Genomic DNA, 21,957 nt, shown 5'->3' with positions numbered 1-21,957 from the left:
TGATCTGGAACTACTGCATATTCAAATCTTAACTGCTCACTCTCCAAGATCCTTACTGCCCTACGAGTAAATTCTCACATATCTGAAATGACATTGTGTGAACTTGCCTCCCAAATTATCCCTGATTGGCTAATAAAGTTGCCTAAAGCCTGAGCTGAAGAGAAAAGAGAGATAGGCAGCATGAAGGTTCAGGGCTTGTGGGATCACAGAACGACCATGAGGAAGAGAGAGAAAGGAGGAAGAAAGGAGCAGCTTGCCATGGTTTAGCATAACCATGAGGATGTGGCCTAGAGCATTTGCTCTGAGGACTGGCCTGATGGGGCAGAAGCAGCCAAGGTGGGACACGTGAAAGTATGTGTGGGGATTTGGGCTGACAATCTAGCTAAGAGAGTTTATATCCGCCAAGCTCCAGTGCTTTAAGGCTTGTCACAAATCTAACAGTCTCTGTGTCTTTTACTTATAAAGGAGCTGGTTAAGGAATAACTGCCACCGTATTAATAACCAGCATTAATTAATATTAATAGAATAATTAATTCCTTTCATACCCAGCAGGGTGAAGAATTGATGCACAAGTTAATTGGTAATCCTGCAATATGGTTTAATTCTACTACTTCTTTGATTGCAATCTTTCACACCTAGGGATGCATTCTATTGGAATTAGATGCATGTAATAAATGTTTGTAGAGTTTTAAAAATTAGCTGAACCCCAATAGAGAGACAATTTAGTAGTTTTCAATGCATCTTAGTATTAGAAGGCAGGATTCTCCTGAATAGGTTAGATGAAGTGATTTTCTGCTATTACAGCCCAACCGGCAGAGCAAGAATGCTAACTTAGATCAGATGTTTGACAATGGGTTAGTTTTTCAATGGTTTCACCTATAAACTGAGAAAAAACTCTCTTCTTTGGCTGCCTGGACGATTAAATCAGGAGATCTATGTCAAATGCCAGGAAGTTCTTGGTTCAATATACTATGATGTAAGAAAAAGTGAGTTCCCAAGAATAACTTTGGAAAAAAAACAAAGTTGTTCACTGTTACGAAGCATATTCTAACACCTCAGTTAGACACACATGATTTTTAGTATCTTTTTTGTTTGTATATATTTTTAAAGTATTATTGTTGTTATTATTATTGTTGTTGTTGTTTACAAATTTATTCACTTTGTGTTCCAGTTGTAGCCCCCTCCCTCCCTCATCTTCACCCAGGCCCTCCTCTATCCCTCTTCACTAGTCCACCATTAGGGCAAGTCCTCTTGCCCTCTCTGGGTCCTTTAATATCCCCCTTCTTTTGTAAGATTCCCTGCATCTGTCCTAAGTTTGGGTGTGAGTCTCTGCATCTGCTTTGATACCCTGCTGGTTGGAGTCTTTTAGAGGACATCTGTGGTAGGCTCCAGTCCTGTTTCCTCTCTTCTACCGCTCCCATTGTCTAACCTGTTTTCCCTTATGAATGAGAATTAAACATCTTCCCTAGGGTTCTCCTTATCGTTTAGCTTCTTTAGTAGATTTTAGCATGTTTATCTGATATAATATGGTGACTATCCACTAATAAGTGAGTTTATACCATAAATGTCTCTCTCCTTCTAGGATACCTCACTCAGGATGATCTTTTCTAGTTCCATCCCTTTGCCTGAAAATTCCATGATTTCCTTGTTTTTAATAGCAGAGTAGTATTCCTTTGTGTAAATGTACCATAATTTCTGTATTCATTCTTTGGTTGAGGGACATCAAGGTTGTTTCCAGATTCTGGCTATTATGAATAAAGCTGCTATGAACATAGTTGAGCAAATGTCCTTGCTGTATTGTTGATCATCTTTCTGGTATATGCCCAGGAGTGCCATAGCTGTGTCCTGAGGTAACACTATTCACAGTTTTCTGAGAAAGTCTTGGAGTGATTTCCAAAGTGGTTGTACATGTTTACATTTCCACCAGCAAAGGAGGAGGATTCCCCTTTCTCCACATCCTCTCCAGCATATGTTGTCACTTGAGTTTTTGATCTTAGGTATTCTGATAGGTATGAGATGAAATATCAGAGTCATTTTGATTTGCATTTCCCTGATGACTAAGGACATTTGGCATTTCTTTAAGTTTCTCTGCCATTCGATATTCCTCTGTTGAGAATTCTCTGTTTAGCTCTGTACTCCATTTTTTTAATTGGATTATTATGTGTTTAATTTCTTGAGTTCTTTATATATTCTAGATATTAGCCCTTGTCAGATGTAAGGTTGGTTAAGATCTTTTCCCAGTCTGTAAGCTGTTCTGTTCTACTGACAGTGTCTTTTGCTTCACAGAAGCTTTTTGGTTTCAGGAAGTACCATTTATTGGTTGTTGATCTTAGAGAAACAGTAATAAAACCAGCATGGCCCTGGCACAGAAACAGACTGGAGAATCATTGGAATTGAGTAGAAGACCCAGAAATAAACCCACACACCTATGGACACCTGACTTTTGACAAAGAAGCCAGGACCACACGATGGAAAAAAGACAGCATCTTTAACATATGGTATTGGTCTAACTGGATATTTACATGTAGAAAAAATGCAAATAGATCCATACTTATCACTCTGTACAAAAGTAAAGTCTAAGTAGATAAAAGACCTCAACATAAAACCAGGCACACTAAACCTGTTAGAAGAATAAGTGGGGAAGAGCTTCAAACTCATTGGCACAGGACACAACTTCCTGAACAGAACATCAAGAGCTCAGGCTCTAAGATCAACAATCAATCAATAAATGGGACCTCCTGAAACTTAAAAACTCTTGTTTGCCTATCTTACTATATTTTGATTACTTGTATTGATGGAATGTTTATTATTATCAGAGAGCCCTCAAGATGCTCTCATCAGCTTCTTCAAATCCAATCGCCACAGCAAACACGAGAGCCTTGCATGACAGTTCTCAGCCAAACCTCACTGCTGGTGCTGCCACTCAGGCCCTTGGATTGTTGGCTCAAGTAGGTCATCTGCACAGCCTTGAACTCCTGATTCTCTGATTCATTTCTTGACACTGTATCTTGGAACCATTGCCATCTATTACAGACTAAAATTCTGTGCTGTTCCTCTTTTCCTGGAACCTGTGTAAGGTGGATCTAGTTCTCTTTTGTCTGGACAGGGAATTCCTGTCTTTTCTCACCTCATCATTCCCTGATTGTCAGAGTCATATCAGATTGATGCAGATTTGTACTTTCCCTGTTACTGCACATTCAGGAATAAACAGGCAGCCTTGCATTCTACACAGTTTATGACATGGTCAACAGCAGTTCATCTTACCTGACCTCAGGTAACCTTTTATGGTATGTAAGCAACTGTAGGGGAGCAATTTCATGTAACCACAAGGAAGGCGAAAGTGTACAAGACCTTGTGGGTGTGTTCTTTCCCATGTGGGTGAAGAGCAGCGTCACCAACAGTGGAGCGTGATTTCCTTGGTTTCTCAACACAGTCCAAGACATTTATAGAGACTGCGCTACACCTAAGGTCTCAGGGCAGGATAATGGAGATGACTATTAGTGAACCACCTCCTCCTTACACTAGGGTTGAAATTACTGTCTTCAAATGTTCAAATGTTCAGCAAGTGCAGTTCCTGAGAGATCTCCAAGGGCCTCACATCACCAGTTGATAAATGGACTAACTCTAGAGCCTAGAGACAGAGTAATTGTTAAGTCATGATGCCTACTGGAGTATATCATTTGAAGCCCACACAATGTCACATACACACACTTAGCTTATAATTTACTATTCAAAGCATGACACTTTGTGGGACAAAAAGGTCAGTTGACACAGCTGCTTGGTAAATGTCCATATGAGCATCAACCGTAAGCAAACTGTATTGTGACGTTACCTAAGTCATAACACAAACTTTGGCAAATACTTTTCAAAGGCCCCCAACACACACAACTCACTCTAGCCATGATCATAGTTCACAGACAAGAATTATGTCTAAGAGACTACGGGCTTGCTTCCTTGACAGCCTAACATACTGAGGATACATAGGGCAGGGAGGTAACTATGGAAAAATTTGGCAGGAAAGATAACCCCCACTGGTGTCCAGTACTATGTGGACCATAAATCTCTACAGCTACTTCTGACTGACGGAGCTAGAGAGCCCTGTGACTCCACCTGGCTTTACATATCATATCATACATACCTGTGCAAGAACTCCTCTCCTGAACCACGTGAGCCTCTAAGGGATCACCATCCTTCCTGACAGTACAGTAGTCAGGATATAAACACTTTGTCCCCTCCCCAGCCAAATCAACAGATCTGACATCATTCTCCAAGTTGATCTACAGTGTTTAAAAGATAAATTGCCCATGATCAAACCCATTGTTCATGCTGCACTCCCAGAACACCCCCTGCTGACTAGGAAGTATCAGTATGATGCATGGAAGGACCCCTTGCTGTTTTAGCTTCTGGCAAGGGGTCCTTAATCTAGATCAAAGCAGCAGTTCTCTGATAAAACCGAATTTCCCCTTTAGAGTCAAAATAGTCTTCTCCAGGATAATAATGTGACCTCCCTGGGCTTTGTCGATGCTGCTCAGATGACAGAAGTAACAAGTCATCCACACATATAACCTCTCTGGTGAGCAGAGGCTGAGAAACAAGGTCTATTTCTTGACAGCAAGAAAGTGATCCTCTAAATGAGAAATGAAAAGCACATTGGAGATAAGTTACCAGTTACCTGTACCCTCCAAAATAGCAAAGATCAGCCCTCTGCTTCTCCCACACAGTTCTGCCTCCCTTTCCTTCTCCTCTACCACAGTGCTCAGCCTCCTGCACTTTAATAGAGCTATGGTGCCAAGGCTCTGATCTATCTATGCAGAAGTTCGAGGCTCCATCTGAGAATCCAGGATGGAGGACATGGAAGCACTGCATTTACCCTGGACTTCTGGCAAGGACAAAGACTTGTGGAATATCCTATTGAACTCTGTTCTATCACTGTAACCTGAAAGGGAGGATTAAGTTTTAACATGGCAATGAAAGGGACCTCCAGTTCTGTTATGCTCAGAAGGAGCTAGCGCACAAGACAATCTGACTTTACCCAACTCACTTCACTGTGTGTCCCCCAGTCCTATAAGCTTCTCAACATTTTATTTCTACTAGATTGTGTTTGTCTATGTGTGTTTGTATGTATTTGTGTGTGTGTGTGTTCTATGCCAGAGATTGACAACAATGTCATTCTCATCTTACATTTTTTAAACATTTTTATTAGTTCACTTTGAATTCCACGCAAGGTACTTTGAACATACCCACTTCCTTCCCTCAACCCCACCTATAACCATCTTCACTACTCTATGATACCTTCCAACCCAATTGTGAGTTTTCTTTTCAGCCCCTTTGAGTCTGGTTTGTGTTGTCCAATTATTCTTAGGAGTGGAGCCTGCCCTGGCATGTGGTTGACTTACAGAGGTCATATCATCAAAGAAAATTGGCAGCTATCAAATGCCAGTAGCTCCTCAGTGGTGGGAATTCATGTGTCCTTTGTATGCTGGAATTTTGTCTAGCTTGAATTTGCACAGGTGGATATTATCACAACTGATATAAATTCACATGTGCAATTGTCCTACTGTGTCTAGACAAACACTGTCTCCTTGATGTTACACAACGTATCTGGCTCTTGACAATCTTTCTGTCCCCTTTTCTGAGAAGATCCATGAACTTTAGGAGAATAGGGTGTATTATAGCTATCTCATTTAGGACTGGTAACTTCACATTTTTTTATTCTCTGTGCCTTGTTGAAGGTCTGGGAGATGCTCTGCTTTCTGAGCATAGAAATAAGTCATTATCAGTCATTTTAATACCGTGTCCATTTAGCAGAATAATCATAGTGGGCTCCTTCTCAGGGCCATTGACTTATTTTGTTACAGGTTCTTGGCCTTGTTGACAGTGACAGGTATATGTTTCATCTCATGGAACAGGCCTTAGATACGATAAAAATGTGATTGGTTATTTCCATAATATTCACATTGTTGTGCACTGGTGGGCATATCTTGTCTGGCTAGTGAGTATTGCAGTTCGCAGTGTTGACAGCTATATTAAGTAGATGATCACTTTTCTCCTCCTGTAGTGTGCATAGCACCATGAAATCTAGTTAGTAAAGTGAAGCATGCAAATAACTACTAAGTTGTTTTCTCCATGTTTTGTGGCTTGAGTGTGTAATGTCTTCAGCCATAGGGTAAGCCTTTATCAAATAATTATATCTGGGTTGAGCAAAAAAATTGTCTCAGAAAAGTAAGAAGGTGTAACTGTTATTAGCTGACCAATAAACTTCCAGGATCTGTTTCCAAAGCTGATGTCATAGGCATGTATCACTGTTTATAGCTTTCACGTATGTGCTGGGAGTCAGAACACAGGTCCTCACACTTTCAAAGAAAGCATTCAACCCACTGAGCTATCTCCCCATCCTCCACTAATATATTTTATAAGCTGTATGTATGTATGTACATACATATATATGTATGTATATATGTACATGCAATATATGTATGTTTGTATGCAAAGACGTCACAGCACATGTGTGTAAATTACAAACAATTCTTTGAAGTCAGTTCTCATCTCCCACTATGTACATCACAGAATTTAAAGTAAGTCTCTCAGATAAGTGAACCATCTTTCTTGTCCCATCAGTCTAAATAACAAACTAACACGCACACACGCACTAAGACTATGTATTTGTTCTTTTTATGTATATGTTATAAAGTATTTCCAAAGCTTTGGCAGGATATAAACTGCAATCAAAATTGTATTTGCTTAGAACTATATTTGAGGATAAAGAAAAATACATGAGTAAAGTCTAAAAATTTAGAAAAGATGTAAGAAATGAGACAAATGGGTCATGAAAGAAAATAGTAAGGTTTTTTTTTTAATTTTTTTTTTGTCCTAGTTGTAATTCTCTTATGGCTTCCACCAGCTGTGGTGAATATGTGACTTCAGTTCTCTGTGTGTTGAACTAGCAAGAACCGTTTTTGCACTCCTAAAGAACACAACATGTGTAGGTTGGGGGGTGGTGGTGGCTCAGAGGTTAAGAACACTGGCTGTTCTTCCAAAGGTCTTGAGTTCAATTCCCAACAACCACATGGTGGCTCACAAACCATCTACAATCAGATCTGATTTCTAGCACATGTGCTGGCTGGCAGAATGCTGTATAAATAATAAATAAATCTTAAAAAAAACAACAACAAAAAGAATACAACATGTGTTATCCCTTTGTTGCACTGGCTATAAGGCTGGGCTTTCTTTATAATTCTATATAATGGACAATAGCTGCAAAAGAACTAGACATGACTAGTCATTGCATCCACTTCTTACATTGACCCACATAAGAAAAGTAATTAAAAAAATATTGTTCTAGGAAGATGGGGTTTGTAACCCAAAATAGTTCCCTGTTTTCTTCTTTTTAAAATTGTATTACCATAAGTCTGAAGGGGGGGGGCATGCCGTTAGCCCCAGCACATGAAGGGTAGAAGCAAAAAAAAATCTCTAAGAGTTAAGACCAGCATAACCTACATATTGAATTCCAGGCCAGCCAGAGATTCACAATGAAAACATTTCTCAAAACAAAACCAAAAACAACAAAACAAGAAAGCAAACAAACAAACAAAAAACAAAGCCATAAAAATCATATTATTATAACAAGAATGTAAAATCCAATGTGAAGCCTCATTGTTTCAGATTGTCTACTCTAATTGTACAGAAGTTTATTGAGATGTATGGACATTGGATCTGCTTAATCTCAATGCACAATTTCTTTTTGCAAATTCTTTACCATAAAGATTGTTAGATAAATAAAATGAAAGATTATAGAAACATTCTAGCAGAGTTTAGCATGATACATAAATTGCCTTGCTTTACATGAAGTATGGTTTTAAAACCTAAAATAAAATAAAATTGTGAAAATTTCAGGACAACAGATGAATCTGGAAAGAATTGTATAAAGTGAGATGAGACATCTCAAAAAAAGTGACATCACAGATTCTCCTCCCTGTTGTGAATCATAGCTTTTAGTAATATCTGTTTGCCATTCTGAATGAGATTTAAGCGTCTTCCCTAGGATCCTCATTAGTGTTTAGCTTCTTTAGGTCTGTAGATGGCTGTCCTATATTATACAGCTAATATCCGCTTATAAGTGAGTGTATACCATGCCTGTTTTTCTGGGTTATCTCACTCAAGATGATCTCTTCTAGTCCCATCCATTTGTCTGCAAATTTCATGATTTCTTTGTTTTTAATAGCTGAGTAGTATTCCATTGTGTAGATGTACCACAATTTCTGTATCCATTACTCTGTTGAGGGAGATCTAGGTTGTTTGTAGATTCTGGCTATTATAAATAAGGCTGCTATGAACATAATTGAGCAAATGTCCTTATTGAATGGTGGGGCATCTTTTGGGTATAAGCCCAGGAGTGATATCACTTGATCTTGAGGTAGAGCTATTCCCAATTTTCTGAAAAAGCACCAGATTGATTTCCAAAGTGGCAAACAGGATAGACACCAGAAGGGGTAGAAAAAGGAAATGGGATAGGAGCCTACTTTAGGGGGTCCTCTGAAAGGATTCACTGAAAAGGGGATCAAAGCAGATGCTGAGACTCATGGCCAAACTTTGGGAAGAGCACAGGGACTCTTATGGAAGAGAGGGGTGGGAATATAGGGACATGGAGGGGACAGGAGCCCCACAAGGAGACCAACAAAACAAAAAGATCTGAGCCAAAGTGGTCCTGCAGAGACTGATGCACCAACAGAGGACCGTGCATGGAGAGGAACTAGAACTCCTGCTCAGGTGTGGCCGATTGGCAGCTCAATCTCCATGAGGATCTCTGAGTGAGAAGAACAGGGGCTGCCTCTATCATGAACTCAGTTGACTGCTCTCTGATCACTGGTGATGTCCATGCAGAGGGTCCAGGCAGTCCTGATGAGACTTAACAAGCTGTGGGCAGATGGCAATAGTGGAGAACTCCCCCTTTCAGTGGACTAGGGGAAAGGGATGGAGGGAAGATGGAGGGAGGGTGGGACTGAGGAGAGTTGAAGGAGGGGGCTTCAATAGGGATATATGGATGAATAAACTGTGAAGAAAACAATTTTTAAAAATAATAATCACCAAAAAGATTTAATTATGTGTGTGGATCTAAATGTGGACATGGGCTATGAAACCCTAAAGGTGTCCTCATGAGAGGAATAAGAGCTGTTTAGTGAGCAGATTGCTGAGAGGAACACATGGATTTGACAGTGGGTAGAAGATGCCCGGGTACAGAAAGATAAAATTTGGATCAAGGTAAAGGAGGACAAGGGAGGAAGGGGACAAAAAAAAAAAAAAAAAGAGAGAGAGAAGAATTGTTTGACAATATTTTAATGAACCTAATCCTTTGTGTGCCAATTAACAGTAAGTAACATTTTAATGATGTTTACCTTGGAATGGAGAGTTATTTTAAGTGGAAAGGCATCTGCATTGTTCTGATTTTTTAAAAAAGAATTTATTCTTCTGTTAACACATAACTTATAAGTAATTTCAATGTGAAGCCAAGACTAGTGTTACTGATAAACTCAGCACAGAGAATACCAGCCATGGTTCCTCAATGAGAGGATTATGAATGAGAACATATAGAATTGTGGTCATTGGCTTAATGATGCTTCAACTCATGAGTTGTTTTTGTTTTTGTTTTGTTTTTTTCCCTCTACAGTCATGTGAAAGAACATGCACTCAGTATAAATACTGTTTTATTTACGGGGCTGAAGCGACAATCCCTGGCTCTGTCAAGGCTAAGCAAGCACTTGACCACTGAACAAAATTTCAGCTCTATAAACGGTGCTTTGTATACTGTGTTTGAATTTTTTTCCCCCTTGGCTAGTAGCGTGTAGTTTGTTTTTCTTTTGTGGTACTGGATAGGAACAGAGAGCACTGTGCCCAGTGAGCCATGCCATCATAAAAGGAAGCAGTTGTTTGCAACAATTTTCAACAAATCCCACATGGTACTTAACATTTCCTTACAAAACAGACTTTATTTCAGAGAATTGTGTCGAACTGTGACATAATTTAGGTGTTCTGGACACACTTACGGTGGGCTCGGCTAACCTACAATGTTTGATATGTTAGGTAAATTAAATACACTTATGAAATGATATTTTCATCTTTGAAAGGGTTTGTTAGCACTTAATCCCATCGGAAATCCACTCACTGCATGAGGGCTGCCCGTATTATGGAGGAGAATCCCCTCACTTAAGATCAACGGACAGTGGATGCTAACCACAGCTATAAAGTTACCTGCCTTCAACATCCTAGACTGGTGTTTGACCAGAGCAGCATTCCAGAACCCAGCTAAATAACACACGGCACTTATTCAGTACTTAGGATTCTTTTGTTCTCCAGCTGAAGTCCTGGTTCGGTCCACTCTTAAGATGATCTCACCCAGACTTCTTGGTCTGAATTGGTTTTGCTATCAGGCCTCCACTGGATTCCTTTGGGAGCATGTTATTTCCCTCACAAGCCTCACATTATAACTCACCTGGAGCCTAGCATATCCCAGCACCTCTGTTTATTCTGTGCTGCGGACAGCAAGCAGACAAAGAGCTCCTGAAGTGATCATGAAAACCTTCTTATGAGGGACCTGGCGTTTTCAGTGAGTGGCATCCCTCGTCTTCTTTTATTAATTATACGTTATTCAGCAGCACTTTAATGGTACCACCTTATGAATTTTGTCAAAGGAAAAAGAGAGTGATAACCCATAATCACACTACCTAAAATAATCGCTGCTAACATTTTAGTGCACATTATTTCTTTCTCTATGTGTGTAATTTTGCAAACTTGCAATCATATCCAATATACAATTTTATCATACTTTTCCACTTAAATATTATACTACAAGAATTTTTAATGTCTCTACCAAGTCTTCATCACTTCACCTGTTTTCTTTTTATTATTGTTATCATTTATTACAATTTATTCAATTTGTATCCCAGCTGTTGCCCCCTCCCTCATCTCCTCTCAATCACACCCTCCCTCCTCTTTTCCCCCTATGCCCCTCCTCTAGTTCACTGATAGGAAAGGTCCTCTTCCCCTTCTATCTGACCCTAGCCTGTCAGGTCTCATCAGGAATGGTTGCATTGTCTTCCTCTGTGGCCTGGCAAGGCTGCACCCACAGGGGAAGGTGATCAGAGAGCCTGCCACTGAGTTCATGCCAGAGACAGCTCCTGCTCCCCTTACTAGGAACCCCACTTGGAAACTGAGTCTATGGGCTACATCTGAGCCAGGGGTTTAGGTCCTCTCCATGCATTATCTTTGGTTGGGGTATCATTCCCTTCAGGACTCACAGGGTTCAGTTTTTTTGTTTGTTTGCTTGTTTTTTTGTTTTTTGGCTCTGTTGGTATCCTTTTGGAGCTCCAGTCCCTTCCAGGTCTTTCTGTCTCCTCCTTCTTTCATAAAACTCCATGCATTCTGCCCAAAGTTTGGCTATGCATCTCAGCCTCTGCTTCTACAGCTCAATCAATAGAGTCTTTCAGAGGCCTTCTGTGGTAGGCTCAGGTCCTGTTCCCTGTCTTTTCATGCTTCCGATACCTATTGTGTTTGTCCTTCTCAATAACTGTTGAGCATCTTCCCTAGGATCTTCCTTGTTGTTTAGCTTCTTTAGGAGCATAGATTTTAGTATGTTTTATTTATCTTATATATATATAATAAGCATTTATGAGTGATTATATACCGTGTGTATCTTTCTGCTTCTGGGTTACCTCAGTTAAGATGATCTTTTCTTTTTCTTTTTCTTTTTTCTTTTTTTTTTTTTTTTTCTGTGTAGCAATGGCTGTCCTGGACTCACTTTATAGACCAGGCTGGCCTTGAACTCACACTCACAGAGATCAGCCTGCCTCTGCCTCCCGTGTGCTGGGATTAAAGTCGTGCACTTTCTCAGACAATTACGAATAGTGCTTCCTCAAGACCCAGCTATACCACTGCTAGGTATATACCCAAAGTTTGCTCAAGTACACAAAAGGGATATTTGCTCAACCATGTTTATAGCAGCTTTATTAGTAATAGCCAGAACCTGGAAACAACCCAGATGTCCATCAGTGGAGGAATGGGTACAGAAATTGTGGTATTTTTACACAATGTAATACTACTCAGCAATCAAAAAGGAGGAAATCATGAAATTTGCAGGCAAATGGTGGGATCTAGAAAAGATCATCCTGAGTGAAATATCCCAGAAGGAGAAAGACAAACACGGTATATACTCACTTATATAGACCTATAAGAGGTGATAAACATAATGAAATCTGTACACCTAAAAAAGATAATCAAGAGAGCGGACATGGGGTAAGATGATCAATCCTCGTTTAGAAAGACAGATGGGATGTGCATTGAACGTATGACAGGAGTCTACTGAGCGCATTTTAAAGACTCTAAGTAGCAGTGTTTTCAAAGCAAAGACTCATGACCAAACCTTTGGCAGAGTACAGGGAATCATAAGAAAGAAGGAGAGTTAGTCTGATGGGGAAAGGATAGGAGCTCCACAAGGACCAAATATATCTGGGCACAGGGTCTTTTCTGAGACTGACATTCAATCAAGGACCATGTATGGATATAACCTAGAACCTCTGCTCAGATGTAGCCTGTGGTAGCTCAGTAACCTCACTATGGTTTCCCATAGTGAGGGGAACAAGGACTATTTCTAATAGGAACTCAATGACTGGCTCTTTGGCCTCCCCACCCCCCAAGGGAGGAGCAGTCCTGTTAGGCCACAGAGGAGAGCTTTGCAGCCAGTCCTGAAGATACCTGATAAAACAGGATCAGATGAATGGGGAGGAGGTCCCCCCTATCAGTGGACTCGGAAAGGGGCACGGTGGAGATGAGGGAGGGAGGGAGGGACTGGGAGGGAATGAGGGATTGGGACACGCCGGGATACAGAGTTAATAAAATGTAACTGATAAGAAAAAAATAAAATTAAAAAAAAAGATGATCTTTTCTAGTTCCCACCATTTGCCTGCAAATTTCATGATTTCCTTGCTTTTAGTAGCTGAGTAGTACTCCATTGTATAAATTTACCACAATTTCTGTATCCATTCCTCCATTGAGGGGCATCTAGGTTGTTTCCAGGTTCTGACTATTAGGAATAGAGCTGCTACAAACACGGTTGAGCAAATGTTCTTATTGTATAGCTGAGCATATATTAGATATGTGCCTAGGAGTATTATAGCTGGATCTTGAGGTAGCACTATTCCTAATTTCCTGAGAAAGCACCAGATTGATTTCCAAAGTGGTTGTACAAGTTTGCATTCCCACCAGCAGTGGAGGAGGGCTTCACATCCTCTCTGGCATGTGTTGTCACTCGAGTTTTTGATCTTAACCATTCTGACAGGTGTAAGTTGAAATATCAGGTTGTTTTGATTTGCATCTCCATGATGACAAAGGAGGTTGAATATTTCTTTAAGTGTTTCTGCCATTTGATATTCCTCTACTGAGAATTCTCTGTTTAGCTCTGTACCCCATTTTTTTAAATTGGATTACTTGGCTTGTTGGTGTTTAACTTCTTAAGTTCTTTATATATTCTAGATATTAGCCCTCTGTCAGAGATAGGGCTGGTAAAGATCCTTTCTCTATCTGTAGGCTGTCGTTTTGTTCTGACAACAGTGTCCTTTGCTTTACAGAAGCTTTTCATTTTCATAAAGCTCCATTTATTTATTGTTGATCTTGGAGCCTGTGCTGTTGGTGTTCTGTTCAGGAAGCTGTCTCCTGTGCCAATGAATTCAAGGTTCTTCCCCAGGTTTAGTGTGTCTGGTTTTATATTGAGGTCTTTGCTCCACTTAGATTGAGTTTTGTATAGGGTGAAAAACATGGATCTATTTCCATTTTTCTACATGTAGACATCCAGTTAGCCCAGCACCATTTGTTGAAGGTGCTATCTTTTTTCCATTGTATGTTATTGATATCTTTTAAAAAATCAGGTATCCATAGGTATCTGAGTTTATTTCTGGGTCTTCTATTTGATTCCATTGATCCACCATTCCGTTTCTATGCCAGTACCATGCAGATTTTATTACTGTTGCTCTATAGTAAAGCTTGAGATCAGGGATAGAGCTACCCCTAGCAGATCCATTATTGTACAAGATTGTTTTAGCAATTCTGGGTTTTTTATTTTTCCGTATAAAATTGAGAATTTTTCTTTCAAGGTCTGTAAAGAATTGTGTTGGTATTTTGATGGGAATTTCATTGAATCTGTACATTGCTTTTGGCAGGATGGCCATTTTCACTATATTAATCTTACTGATCCAAGAACATAGGAGATCTTTCCATCTTCTGATATCTTCTTCAATTTCTTTCTTCAGGGACTTGAAGTTTTTTTTTTTTTCATACAGGCCTTTCACATGTTTCCTTAGAGTCACCCCAAGGTACTTTATGTTATTTGTGGCTATTGTAAAGGGTGTAGTTTCCCTAATTTCTTTCTCAGCCCTTTTGTCTTTCCATTACAAGAAGGCTACTGATTTTTTTTCTTAGTTAATTTTGTATCCAGCCACTTTGCTGAAGGCATTTATCAGCTGAAGGAGTTCTTTAGTAGAATTTTTGAGGTTACTCATGTATACTATCATATCATCTGCAAATAGTGATACTTTGACTTCTTCCTTTCCAATTTGTATCCCCTTGATCTCCTTTAGTTTTCTTATTGCTGTAGCTAGGACCTCAAGTACTATGTTGAAGAGATATGGAGAGAGTGGGCAACCTTGCCTTGTCCTTGATTTCAATGGGATTGATTAAAGTTTCTCTCCATTTAGTTTGATGTTGGCTATAGGCTTGTTGTATATTGCCTTTACTATGTTTAGGCATGTGTTTTGTATCCCTGATCTCTCCAAAACTTTAAACATGAATGGGTGTTGGATTTTGTCAAATGCTTTTTCAGCATGTAAGGAGATGATCATGTGGTTTTTCCTTCTGTTTGTTTATGTGGTGGATTATGTTGATGGATTTCCATATATTGAACCACCCCTGAATGCCTGGGATGAAGCCTACTTGGTCATGGTGGATATCTTTTATGTGTTCTTGGATTCAGTTTGCAAGTATTTAATTGAGTATTTTGTATCAGTGTTCATAAGAGATAAAGGTGTGAAGTTCTTTTTTGTTGTTGTTGGGTCTTTTTGTGGTTTAGGTATCAATGTTACCGTGGCCTCATAGAATGAATTTGGTAATGCTCCTTCTGGTTCTAGTTTGTGGAATAGTTTGGAAAGTATTGGAATCAGCTCTGCTGTGAAGGTCTGGTAGAATTCTGTCCTGAAACCATTTGACCCTGGTTTTTTGTTTGTATTGTTTTGTTGATTTTGGGGGGGCAGGGAGATTTTTGATGAGTGCTTCTATGTTCTTGGAGGATATAGGACTGTTTAATCTATTTACCTGATCTTGGTTTAGCTTTGGTAAATGGAATCTATGAAGAAAATTGTCCATTTCATTTAGATTTTTCAACTTTTGTTGCATATACACTTTTCCCTTGCTGATTTCAATATGTATATATTGTTCTGTAGGTTTAGTGTTTTGACTATTATGTGATGTGAGGAGTTTTTTTCTAGTCTAGTCGATTTGATATTCTATAAGCATCTTGTATGTTTAAGGAATTTTTCTTTTTTAAAATATTTTTTATTTATTTTATGTTTATGAATGCTCTATCTTCATGTACACCTACATGCCAGAGGAGGGCATCAGGTCTTAATATAGATAGTTATAAGCCACCATGTGGTTGCTGGGAATTGAACTCAGGAACTCAGGAAGAGCAACCAAGTGTTCTTAACCACTGAGCCATCTTTTTCTTCTATGATTTTCTTGAAAATATTTTCTAGACCTTGGAGCCTGGAATCTTCTTTTTCATCTATTCCTATTATTGTAGATTTTGTCTTTTCATGGTTTTTATTTCTTGGATGTTTTGTGTTTGGGATTTTTCCATTTTTTTTTTTTCTTTGAGAGATGTATCAATTTCTGCAATGGTATCTTCCACACTTGAGACTCTCTCTTCCATCTCTTGTATTCTGTTGGTGATGCTTACCTTTGTGGTTCCTGATTTTTTTCTATAAGTTCTCTAGCTCCAGGCTTTTCTCTGTTTGTGTTTTCTTTATTGATTCCAATTCTGTTTTCATGTTTTGCACCATTTCCTTCATCTGTTTGAATGTGGATTCCTGTTTTTCCATGATGGCATCTATTTTTTTTTTTTATTCTTTTCCACTTTTTGTGTCTCTAATTGTGTGGCTATGATTGCCTGTATTTCTTTGAGAGTTTTGTTTGTTTCCTCTTTATGTGCCTCTAATAATGCGATAAGCATAGATTTGAGATAATTTTCCTGTGTTTTTGATGAATTAGCATATCCATGGTTTTTTGGGTGTTGCTGGTGAAGCCATGATGTCCTGATTTTTGTTGGATGTGTTCTTGTGCCTGCTTCTAGCCATCTGATACTTAGTAGCCTTTGCTGTTTGTTCCTGGAGCCTGCAGACTGGGTCCATCTGTCTCTGGAGTCTGGAGTATTCTTCAGGAAGATGAGAGATGTCCATCAGTTTGAGAGTGAGTGTTGGTGTTTCAGATGTAGCTAAGGGAGGAAGGGCGCAGGTGTAAGCATGCAAGGGCAGGAGTGGGCGTGGAGGTGTGCCTGCCTGGAAGGGTCAAATGAAAGGGAGAAGCACAAGCGCAGGCTGTGGTGCGAGCACTATTCCCAGGTGCAGCATGTATGTGCAGGTGTCCTGAATGGCTCAGAGGCCTGCAGGCCTGTCTCAGTATTGTGCTCCAAGTGCTCAGATCTGTCTGGGCTGCACCACCTTGTCTCCAGGAGTTGTTTGCCTGGACTCCAGTGGGAGACCCACAGAAAGAGGCTTCAATGTTGAGAAAGCTGTACCAGAGATCCCTATGTTTTCCATAGCAGGGGTGGTGTAGATGGGAGTGATCTGATGTCTGAAGGACATCCCCCCCGTGTACCCCTGATGTGGGGCTCTGTATCACTTTGTCACAGAAGCACTCACTTGTAGGTCTGTTTGGGAAGCACAGAGGTCCGCTTGCTCTCACTAGCAGGCTTGTGAGGAAAGCACAGAGGGCCTGTGAACTCACTTGCAGGCATATGCGGTAAGCCCAGAGAGCCTACAGTTTTAGACTCTCAGATTTGGATCCCCTGTTTGGCCTTAAGGATAAGGAGTCCTCTTCCTGGGGTTACACTCTCCCCTCTGCTGCAGCAGCTGTTGTCCCTGCTGCTTGAGCCAGGGAAGGTGCAAGAGAAAGTGCAGGGGGTTGATATTTGCCACTCTCAGACCCCCCTCCCCCGAGACATGCATGGGGTGGGGGTGGAGCCTGGATCTAATCTGTCCCAGCTCATGGGTTGTCCCTTCTAGCCTGGGAAGCCTCAAAGTCAATGCTCTGGCTTCAGCCACCCACCCACTCACCAGTTTTGGAGTTTCGGATCTTCTGTCCTTCAGAAATGGTGAGCCCTGGTCGCCACCATCTGGAAGTTCCCCCTCAGGTCACCTTTAATAGCTACACAATAGTTCACCAGTTGAAGAGTTTGGTTATTTATCTATCTTATCATCATTAAAGATGTGCTTTTCATGTCTTTGTGACTGTAGTGTTCTTTTGCACACCCTGACCTCTCATATGAAGTTAAAATTACTGGTCCAAAGAAGAAGAATTTCTGTTTGCATCAATTTACTCCACTGCTCATGTAAAGGAGTCCAGTACCTCCGGGCGGGGGAGGGGCAGAGAGTGAACATCCATAAAAACACCTTCCAGTGCCAAGCGCAGGTGCCTGTTTCAAGCTACTCTGTGTCTTGCAGACAGAACAGCTGATAACCCTGTGGGTCCTGTTTGTCTTCACCATGGTGGGAAACTCTGTTGTGCTGTTCTCTACGTGGAGAAGGAAAAGAAAGTCCAGAATGACCTTCTTTGTGACTCAGTTGGCCATTACAGGTAAGGAACTATACAATGCCAGAAGAAGAGAACGCTGGATGCAAAATTCCAATAGCCTTAGGAATTCTGGTAATAAATATTTCCTCTAACAAGTTTAGCACATTTATATGTCCATAAGATTCCATTATGAAAACAGCTTCTTATGTTAACACCATGAAAATGCCACTTTCAGTGTCTCTACAAAAGATCTGTGGTGCTTCCTCTTTCCTATACTCAATAGCCTCCCTAGTATGCGAAGGTCGTTTTATCTTACCATCCCATTTTTAAAAGTATCCTAGGAAATTGTCCTCAATGATCTATATTTAATGATAAAATTGACATCTCTGGTCCTTTGCAGATTAAAGTCTACAGATATTGCTTTCAAAATACAAATGATAGAACACCTCTGCTGGAGGTAGCATATAAACAGTTGATATTCAGGATTTGGAAGCTCTAATATCAGCGTTGGGAATGTCCTGTGCAGAAGTGTGAACACAGCATATCTGGAAAGGAAAGGGAGAAATACATTGAGAAAGAAACTGCACTAAAAAGAAAGGTCCCTCAGATAGAGGCCACAGTGGTAGCATGTCTCTTTCAAAGAGATAGGAAAGATCAGTGAGAGAGAGAGCACTGTTTCACAGGGAGGAGAGAGAGAGAAAGGGAGAGAGTCAAGTTTCAAGTGAGGCGCAGAACGAGTTCATAGAAACCAGACAGGGATCTAGCAAGATAGATTTCACAGGTGTTTAATTTGGATCAAATTATAGGAAAAATTATGTGCTAACAGGAAAGAATGCCCACAGGAGGCATGACACACCTCAGCATTCTCACCATGTGCTTCTTACTGCCGCGACTGCAATGATGGCAGTGATGGCAGTGGACTGCATGGAGATTTAGCTTGAGCCACAAAGCTAAAATACTATCTCCTTTTTCTTAAAGAAAGCTGGTGTGCATGTATTTCTTTAATAATGCTTCAATTAACCTTTGAAAATTTCAGACAATATATTTTAACCATATTCACTCCCTTCTCCAACTACTCCAGCACCTCCTTGCCAACCCAACTTTGTTTTATCCAACTCTATTTCTCTCCCCCTCTCTCTCTTTCCCCACACACATATAGTATGTATTAATATAATCTATATCATCTCTCTTTGTCTCCCTTTTTGTTTCTGTTTCTTTCTCTTTTTCTATCTTTCTTAAAACTCATTGATTCCAGTTTGTGTTAGTCAGCCTCTTAAGGTGTTGCCATGCCCTAGAATAGAGTCATTTTATTTTATTTTATTTTATTTTATTTTATTTTATTTTGTATTTTTTTTATTTTTCTTTTTAGTTACATTTTGTTAACTCTGTGTCCCAGCTGTATCCCGCTCCCTCATTCCCTCCCCAACCCCACACTCCCTCCCTGGTCTCCTCCCTGCCCCTCTCCAAGTCCCCTGATAGGGGAGGACCTCCTCCCCTTTCATCTGACCCTGTTTTATCAGGTATCTTCAGGGCTGGCTGCAAAGTCCTCCTCTGTGGCCTAACAGACTGCTCCTCCCCTGGGGGGGGGTGTCAAACAGCCTGCCCTTGAGATCCTGTTAGAAATAGTCCATGTTCCCCTTACTTTGGAAAACTACTTGGTTACTGAGCTACCACAGGCCACATCCGAGCAGAAGTTCTAGGTTATATCCATAGATGGTCCTTGGTTGAGTGTCAGTCTCAGAAAAGACCCTGTGCCCAGATATATTTGGTCCTTGTAGAGCTCCTATCCTTTCCATATCATACTAAATTCCCTTCTTTCATATGATTCCCTGCACTCTGCCAAGGGTTTGGTTATGAGTCTTAGTGTCTGCTTTGAAACACTGCTAGGTAGAGTCTTTCAGATGCCTTTTGTGGTAGACTCCTGTCATAAGTTCAATGCACATCCCATTTGTCTTTCTAAATTAGGATTAATCACCTTCGCCTGTGTCCACTTTCTTGATTATCTTCTTTAGGTGTGTAGATTTTATTATGTTTATCATGTCTTGTAGGTCTATATAAGCGAGTATATACCAACTTTGTCTTTCTCCTTCTGGGATATTTCACTCAGAATGATCTTTTCTAGATCCCACCACTTGCCTGCAAATTTCATGATTTCCTCCTTTTTGATTCCATTGTGTAAAAATACCACAATTTCTGTATCCATTCCTCCGTTGATGGACATCTGGGTTGTTTCCAGGTTCTGGCTATTACAAATAAAGCTGCTACGAACATGGTTGAACAAATGTCCTTGTTGTGTACTTGAGCAAATTTTGGGTATATACCTAGGAGTGGTATAGCTGGGTCTTGAGGTAGCACTACTCCTAGTTGTCTGAGAAAGCGCCAGATTGACTTCTAGAGTGGTTGAACCAGTTTACATTCCCACCAGCAATGGAGGAGGGTTCCCTTTTCTCCACAACCTCTCCAGCATGTGCTATCACTTGAGTTTTTCATCTTGGCCATTCTGATGGGTGTAAGGTGAAATCTCAGGGTCGTTTTGATTTGCATTTCCCTAATGGCTAATGAGATTGAGCATTTCTTTAAGTGTTTCTCTGCCATTCGATGTTCCTCTACAGAGAATTCTCTGTTTAGCTCTGTTCCCCATTTTTTAAGTGGATTACTTGGTTTGTTGCTTTTCTGCTTCTTTAGTTCTTTATATATACTTGATATTAGCCCTCTGTCAGATAAAGGGTTGGTGAAGATTCTTTCCCAATCTGTAGGCTGTCTATTTGTTTTGATGACAGTGTCTTTTGCTTTACAGAAGCTTTTCAGTTTCATGAGGTCCCATTTATTGATTGTTGCTCTTAGAGCCTGTGCTGTTGGTGTTCTGTTCAGGAAGTTGTCTCCTGTGCCAATGAGTTCTAGGCTGTTTCCCACTTTTTTTTCCAGCTGATTTAGAGTATCTGGTTTTATGTTGAGGTCCTTGATCCACTTGGACTTTAGTTTTGTGCAGGGTGATAAATATCGATCTATTTTCATTTTTCTGCATGTAGACATCCAGTTGGTCCAGCACCATTTGTTGAAGATGCTGTCTTTTTTCCATTGAATGGATTTGGCTTCTTTGTCAAATATTGAGTATTCCTAGGTGTGTGGGTTTATTTCTGGGTCTTCTATGCGATTCCATTGATCCTCCTTTCTGTTTCTATGCCAATACCATGCAGTTTTTATTACTGTTGCCCTGTAGTACAGCTTGAGATCGGGAATGGAGATACCTCCAGATGATCTGTTGTTGTACAGGATCGTTTTGGAGATTCTGGGTTTTTTGTTTCTCCATATGAAGCTGAGAATCTTTTTTTCAAGGTCTGTAAAGAATTGAGTTGGTATTTTGATGGGAATTGCATTGAATCTGTAGATTGCTTTTGGCAGGATGGCCATTTTCACAATGTTAATCCTACCAATCCATGAGCACGGGAGATCTTTCCATCTTCTGAGATCTTCTTCAATTTCTTTCTTCAAAGACTTGAAGTTTTTCTCAAACAGGTCTTTCACTTGCTTGGTTAGAGTCACACCAAGGTACTTTATGTTATTAGTGGCTATTGTGAAGGGTGTTGTTTGTTGTTTCCCTAATTTCTTTCTCAGCCTTTTTGTCTTTGGTATACAAGAGGGCTTCTGATTTTTTTGAGTTGATTTTGTATCCTGCCACTTTGCTGAAGGTGTTTATCAGCTGAAGAAGTTCTCTGGTTGAATCTTTGGGTTCACTCATGTATACTATCATATCATCTGCAAATAGTGACACTTTGACCTCTTCCTTTCCGATTTGTATCCCCTTGATCTCCTTTAGTTGTCTTATTGCTCTGGCTAGGACTTCAAGTACAATGTTAAAGAGATATGGAGAGAGTGGGCAGCCTTGTCTTGTCCCTGATTTCAGTGGGATTGCTTTAAGTTTCTCTCCATTGAGTTTGATGTTGGCTATAGGCTTGCTGTATATTGCCTTTACTATCTTTAGGTATGTGCCTTGTATCCCTGATCTCTCCAAGACTTTAAACATAAATGGGTGTTGGACTTTGTCAAATGCTTTTTCAGCATCTAAGGAGATGATCATGTGGTTTTTCTCCTTCATTTTGTTTATGTGGTGGATTACATTGATGGATTTCC

The 21,957-nt window shown here is 40.2% G+C and overlaps 1 protein-coding gene across 2 annotated transcripts in view; it reads left to right on the top strand.

Annotated features, from left to right (window-relative positions):
• Nucleotides 1–21,957, top strand: part of Npsr1 (neuropeptide S receptor 1) — a 234,198-nt gene that overhangs the window by 25,366 nt on the left and 186,875 nt on the right. For both annotated transcript variants that reach the window (XM_055601363.1, XM_055601362.1), the window contains exon 2: nt 17,757–17,889. In XM_055601363.1, coding sequence (XP_055457338.1) covers nt 17,757–17,889 — 133 coding nt within the window. The remainder of the gene's footprint in view (nt 1–17,756; nt 17,890–21,957) is intronic.

This window comes from Psammomys obesus, unplaced genomic scaffold (genome assembly GCF_907164565.1).
Source record: "Psammomys obesus unplaced genomic scaffold, mPsaObe1.curated_primary_1811, whole genome shotgun sequence".
Lineage (NCBI taxonomy): Eukaryota > Metazoa > Chordata > Mammalia > Rodentia > Muridae > Psammomys > Psammomys obesus.
Note: the sequence above shows the minus strand (reverse complement) of the source record. Positions and strands in the feature narration are given on the sequence as shown.